Raw genomic sequence first — 6,946 nt, forward strand, 5'->3', positions numbered from 1 at the left:
GAATGCCCATAAAGATGAGATGCTATCCTGCAGTACAAGAACCTTGGGCTGATGGAAAATGATCAGTATGAGAAATGGACCTAAAAGCAAGGATTAGTATTAACACAGCCTGCCAAGCTGCTACATGGTGCATCAACATTTTGGTTTGTTCTTTTACTAGCAAAGACTTAGTTTGCCTAGATTAATATTAAACTTCATATGCTACAGAGTATAAAAGCACAGATGTAATGAACTATTTGGATATCAAAAAACGGGTTTGCAATAAAGGTGAACACATGTAGTATTTTTTAACCCTGACAGTTTGTTAAAACTTAGAAATCTTTTGTGTGTTTATGGGTACTAACACTATTTCAATGCACAGAAAGTGTAAGCATCTGCTTAAGGAAATCTGAATGCTTTACTTAACATTATTTATTCTACAACATTTCTGTGTCACTGTAAGTGTTTAAACTACAGATATTTCATTCTCAAGCTGTGAGATTTGTTTATCAGTATTACAGATGCAAGCTTACCTTGCTTAACATATCCCTTTCCCTCACAAGCTCATCTATAGCTTTCTTGTCAATCTCCGCCTGCTTTTTGGCAGCCTCCAACTCTAGAGAAAAGGAGGAAAGAGAATAAATCATGGATTCAAACTGTACAGTTGCTAAAAATGCAGAAACAACTTAGGGGACTTTTTAAAAAGCCTTAACATTACATGAACAGTTCAATTAGCTGTGACCAGGTTTTGCAACCTCAGGTATCAGCTAAAGATGTTAATACTTATTTGGATACTAAGAAGAACTTAGAAGAACTCAGGCACAGTAATGGTATGAGGACTTACTGTATTTGAGTGTTCAAACCAAGATACCACAAAGAAGTTTTATTTTCAGAAATCATGGAGCACACTGAAAATCATAGCCTTTTAAGAAGCTTCAGTGTGAGCATCCAAAAACTGAGGTACTTTCAAAACCAGGGACTTTCAGAATTATTCTAATCCCTCTATGTGAAATCCAGATCTCCTTTGGAGCAGTAACATTCTACCAGCTTTAGTGGACTTAAAACTACTTGTTGTGGGTCTGGATGAACACTGGATATATACTATTAAAAAGATACTAAAAATTGAAGAGACATGTATTTTCACTATATATTAAAATTAATTAAAACCTGCTACACTAGCACTGCAACTCAGGAAATGCAGTACATTGGAGTGCTAAGATATATATGTCAAACATTGCAAAAAGACATGTTATTAGTAGCGATACTCAGGCATTCCAGTACAGATCTGAATTTCCCAAGTTCCTCTCTCCTTTCTAGTAAAGAGCATGACCTTAAGCAGTGCTAGCAAAATTCTTGTGGGAAAGCTCTTCCACCCTCACAGAGATGCATGAAAAACAGACACAACTTTCCATAAATGCAGTTATATGGAAGGATTCATATCTCATACATGCAGTCTCTTCAGGACACAAGCTAGAAAAAAGGGAGAGCAGGGACAGGTATTTATGCCAGTATATATCAAGTTGAACTAGATGAAGTTTCTAGCAAAGTGGTTTTTTTCTGCCCCAAAAAGTGAAGTCTCATCAACTCAAATGTTTTGCCAAATTCATAATATTAGTTTAGCCAAAAAAAAAAAAAAAATCATAAAACTGTTTTTTCTGAAATCACTTTGAAAATGTGTATTTTTATTTCAAAGCATATTTTATTTTGAAATCTATTTGCATTTTAAAGTAAAAAAAAAAAAAAGAAAGTGGTTTTAAATGCTAAAAAATACCCCAAAAGTTGTTTTTTAAAGTTAAAGAAAATATTTTATTAGACCTAAGGCATTTTCTTCCAAAATTTCCATTTGGCAAAAATGTTGAAAGTTCCTTCTTAAAGTTTTCCAGATCTGCTAGCAAGTCAAAGTCAATACTTGGACAGCTCTAGTATCCACGCTGACCACTGAAGTCCTAAACATACCAGAACTAAGTTTATCAGCTCATTTGCACATATTCATTTCCAGGCTATAACTATTCAGCAGAATCACAGCAGGAAAAAAAGTGTGTCTGAACCATGTCTGATTTCAGTAAGCACTGAGATTGCTTCTCTCTCACAAGTCAGTGCAGGAGCAATGAAGGTGCATTGGGGATGACTCTCTATGTGACATGGCACAAATTGGCATACCACAAAGTTGAGTTACGTCTGTTATAATTTCACCCCATGTATGCTACATTATGAAAATTCTGTAATCTTACAAGGTTTTTAAAATGCTGCTGTAGATTCCAACTGTCATTTATACAGTCTCATACTAGACACTAAAGGAAAACGATCCCCACAAGAGGATGTACCCTGAATGAATAAATTATGAATCAGAAGACAGATCCATCCATCAGTTAGGCACCTACCTCTCTCCAGTCCAGATATTTGATTTTTCAGGGTGTTTCTCTCATGTCCTGCATCGACTTTTTGCTCCTCTGCAACACGCAGCTTATTCTGGAGAACATCTCTTACTTTATTCAGCTTTGAAATTTCAAGGCGCATCTGAGTCACTTCTTCATCTCTGGCCTACAGAACAGCAACAAGGAAAGAGGAGAGAAAGTATCCACAGAACGAAAATGCCTCTGTACTTGGTATATACTTATTCCATGAAATTCAGGAAGCAAAGGGTAAGTGCTGTGAGTCGCCTGAGAAAAGATAATTAGCTAATTGAACAATATTAAAAATAATTTAAACAAAGCCAGCTAGGGCAAGGAAAATGTTAATCAAATCTTATGCTTTAGGGCTGAAGATGATCAATAAAGAATCCCCAGCTGCAAACCTCACACAGCACTACCCAATTAGACCTGCAGATTAAACACGGGCTCTAATTTCCTTTGAAGTATTAGGGACAGTGACTGTGATGAGAAAGATGTCTGTAGTGCGGTCTGGTTGCATGTCCCTAATAGCAGGTATCTGTTATCCCCATCTCTTTTATAACCTATGGCTTTAAAGAAAAAGCAAAATGTAGAGTTCATCTCATTTGCTATACAATCAGAGGAGAAAATAATCTATGAAAACACTGCATAAAAATTAAGGAACTGATTACCAGGAAACATAACCAATAATCACAACAGAAATTTGTCTCTTTCCTTTTAAGAAGTAAATATAACTCCCTCGTATAATTGAGTGCCACTGTTAGGTTTTACAGCCATCACAGACTACAGTGTTCCGCTTACAGCCTCAGATACTGATTCTGTAAGATGGTGAATCCTGCTATACGAGTATCCTCTGGGAAGATGTGAATCTCCTCAATTCTTACTGACAACAGCCTTCAAGAGATTTATGAATGCTTTCACAGTTCAGGTTGCCCAACACCATAGTGGAGGCACTCAGCACACTGCAGGATGAAACTGCAAGCATAGTGCCTATAAAAAAGGCATCTCAGATCATGACTGCGGCTCTTAGAAGCTTTAGCAATTGGCTTAATTACTAACTGGGCAGTATCTTCTATTTTTTTATTCCCAGAAGTCCGTGTGCATGACTCTACAAGTTCCATCAACTTTTGTTGAAGTTAGGATAAGATCATAGAATCAAAATCCTCCTTTTGACACTCTAGCGCCCCAAATGTAAGTCACATTTGAACACATTGTTTGTAAAGTTTTAAACAGTGATGGTACTGCTACAAGTAATGATAAAACCAGATGATAACCTGGAAAAGACAGTAATTTGTTTCTCAAATAGGTAAGAAAAATATCCTCCAGTCTGCCTAACAAAATACAACAGATAACAAGCTCCTACCATATAGCCCATTAAGGATCCAAATCAGAATCTTCTGTGTTATATTAGTTATGAAATGAGCTTTTAATCTGTCAATGGTTAGTTTTTATCATTCTAACTAACAGTTCCCATTTAAAAAAAAAAAAAAGCTCTCTACTGGGAAACCTTTTTATTTAAGCGAATTTGTTATACTTGACTAAACCTTGATAAGATAATAATTTTCTACCTGAATTTTAGTGTTTTAACCCCAATGATGATACAAAATGCAAGATATGGTAGACAGAGTAATAACATCTAACACTTATACATTACCCTTTATCACAAATGCTCTCAAAGTACCCTAAAAAGCATATGCAGGAATCATTTAATCCTTCCCCAGCTGAAACTCACCTGCTTCTCAGTGGTACAAAACAACTGTTAAACAATGTAAAGTCAGGAAAGAAAACCATTTAGATCAGAAAGTAAACACCATCTTGGTTACTTATATTTAACTTCCCCCCAATACTGTAGGGGGAAAATTTTAGTGTTGGAAGCAACTCCCTTCAGTGGAAGCTATCCCAGACACTGTCGTTATAATTTATTAACATTTTTCAATGGGTTTTGGCAACATTCTGATTATGTTAATCCCTGTAAGAAAGTCATTGCTCTTATCTGAAGATCTCACAATCGAAAAAAGACCTTATGCTTTTCAAAAGTACCATGCTTTATGAACACAACATGTTGAGCATTTTGATTTATGTGTTTTATGAAATACAGCTCTTCCAGCAGGACAGGTGCTACGCTGCTGAGTGATAGGGTTGGAGACTGCACCATGTACTGTTACAGAAAGAATGGCATCCAGTGACAGCCAGATCTATTCCTAAAAACTCCTCAGATTTCCCACAAAACTACCCATAGGGAACTATCAGTACAAGAACTGAGGTCATCCCTGTCCCAAGTGGTAAGACTGCTGTCAGAGTGATACAGCTGATAGGATGCATGCACCTTTTGGTACTTACTTTCAGTTCTGCTGTCTTCTGCTGGATGTCCTGCATCACTTCTTCAAACATCACACTGTGCTGCTCGCTCTCTTGCATGAGCTTATCATTTCTCATCTGACATTGCTCAAGTTCCTTACCAGCTCTTTCATTCAAGATCTGTTAGATTAAAGAACAATCCTATTAATTCTTTTTAATCTCATTACAATATCTACATATACATGAAGGCAGAACCTTCCATCTTCCCAGGAGACAAAAGCTGCTACAGATTGTTGTCTGCTTAAAAACCACTCTTTATTGCTAATGAAATTACTAATGTGAAATATGATACACGTTCATATTGGCTAGGGGAAATGGTAATAACACAGCCAGTGTCATTTTTTTTCTGGGAGCCTAGCAGGTCTCTCTTGCAGGTGGTAGATAAATATTTTATTACTTGTTAGGCATTTGGCAATCATCATATAACACAACAACTTGCTACATATAATTACTGAAAATTAGTATGAGATTCAAATTACTTCAATCAGCAGAGGGCAGGGGAGCTCTGTTTCTTAGCAAGCAAATCCTACATTAATATGTTGATAACATTTCTCTGGGTACATGGTTTGCTGGGACCAGGACACAACCATTTTCCTCTCTAACTTGTCTTCAGTCAAAAGCCCGGAACAGCAGTTTCACGGTTTCTATGGAGAATATATACTTCAATACTGGAGCTGCCAGTCTTTTCTTCTGCTTGATGGGACTTCCCCTAACATAATACTCCATAAGCGAGGGAAGAACAATCATCATATTTTTCACTTCAAGCATTAATGTGTGATAAACTGTTGAAGTCAATATGTACTATGCCCTTAACAAACATCAAAAGAAGAGAAGTGGAATCTCCCTCTTCTGAATGCATGCAGAAGAAAAGACAATGTAAAAACAAGGAATACTGTTTCTTGTGTTGCAAATGTCAGGATAACACTGTTTCAGGTGATTCTTTACTGAGACTTGGACATGGGTGGGATGAAGCCTATAGTAGCTGTATCAAACCATCTTCACTGTCATGCAAGCAAGGATATTTTACTAGAAATTTCCGTGGAATAAGAGCAGGCATCACAGCCAGCTACAATTCAGCTGAGAAACAATAACCCAATGACATTGCAATAGCTGAGTCACCTTTTCTTGCAGATGTGTACTCTGACTCTTGCACAGTTGGATACCCTGTGTTTTGGACAGACTTTTTGCAAAAGACAATGCAGGGCCTCCACAGACACCTTCAAGCCAGCACAGGCAACAAAGACAGTGCAGTAGTCTGGTTAATTAGCCTAGGCACAGCACTTTATGTGAACTATTGGTTTACAGTATAGTTTGGACAATTGAATGCCCCTAAAATCTGCACTTAGAAAGGTTGAAAGGGACCATAGAAAGAAGGAGGAAGAATGGAAAGAACCAGGAATTGTAGATATCCTATTTAAAAATAATGTGATTGTCCTGGCAGATCATGGAGCTGCCCTCAAAAGCTGCATCAAATCAGTGATTTGCAGTGATTCAGAGAAATAATCAAGTCTTTTCTGTATCTCTTTATGTGAAGTATTTTACTAAGACTCTATGTTGACAAAAAATTGTCACAGACCTGTACCTTCACAAATTCAGGGACCTGAAGGGAAGAAAAAGCTGTAAAAGTCATAAATTTACAAGATACACACAACTCCCAAAGAAGTTTCCCTTGAGGTAGGACTGTTTTACAGTGATGAGATCTCCCCTGCCATTGCTGAAATTGCTTCTCTGAGAGTTTCTCAAAGTCAGGACAAATGGACTGAAAACCTGAAAATTCAAACACTCGCCGAACACTATGTTAGGACATTTCCAGATAAAGTTTTTAGAAACGGAATAGGGAAAATCAATCAAAAAGGTTTACGAAGACAGTTCTCTGCCCTTTCACAGAAACTCTTCCACAAGCTTGAGAGGTACATAAAAATTACTGTGACAGAGAAGAAAGAAGGGGTCGGAGGAAAAGTGACTTTACCAATGCCACTATAGTGAATCAGTGGCAAAACTGGCAATACACGTCAGAAGTCCAACCTGATAGTCTCCTGTTACTATCATTAGATCATCCATGCTCTTCACAGACTGTCTCATTTGCTGTGATCTTTTCAAGATGATCTCTAATAATATCACTGTGATCTGCCACTGATTTCTGTGAGGAAATCTATCTGAAATCTGTCAACAAGCTTTACATATTTATTTACTAGTAAAGTAATATTTATATAAAAATA

The 6,946-nt window shown here is 37.0% G+C and overlaps 1 protein-coding gene across 1 annotated transcript in view; it reads right to left on the minus strand.

The window, feature by feature from the left end:
• Nucleotides 1-6,327, minus strand: part of CFAP58 (cilia and flagella associated protein 58) — a gene marked incomplete at its 5' end in the record, with an annotated part of 46,047 nt that extends 39,720 nt beyond the window's left edge. The window contains 4 exons of the mRNA XM_009585456.1: nucleotides 513-595; nucleotides 2,361-2,520; nucleotides 4,710-4,847; nucleotides 6,310-6,327. Coding sequence (XP_009583751.1) covers nucleotides 513-595; nucleotides 2,361-2,520; nucleotides 4,710-4,847; nucleotides 6,310-6,327 — 399 coding nt within the window. The remainder of the gene's footprint in view (nucleotides 1-512; nucleotides 596-2,360; nucleotides 2,521-4,709; nucleotides 4,848-6,309) is intronic.
• Between the last annotated feature and the right edge of the window lie 619 nt (nucleotides 6,328-6,946).

This window comes from Fulmarus glacialis, unplaced genomic scaffold (genome assembly GCF_000690835.1).
Source record: "Fulmarus glacialis isolate BGI_N327 unplaced genomic scaffold, ASM69083v1 scaffold8249, whole genome shotgun sequence".
Lineage (NCBI taxonomy): Eukaryota > Metazoa > Chordata > Aves > Procellariiformes > Procellariidae > Fulmarus > Fulmarus glacialis.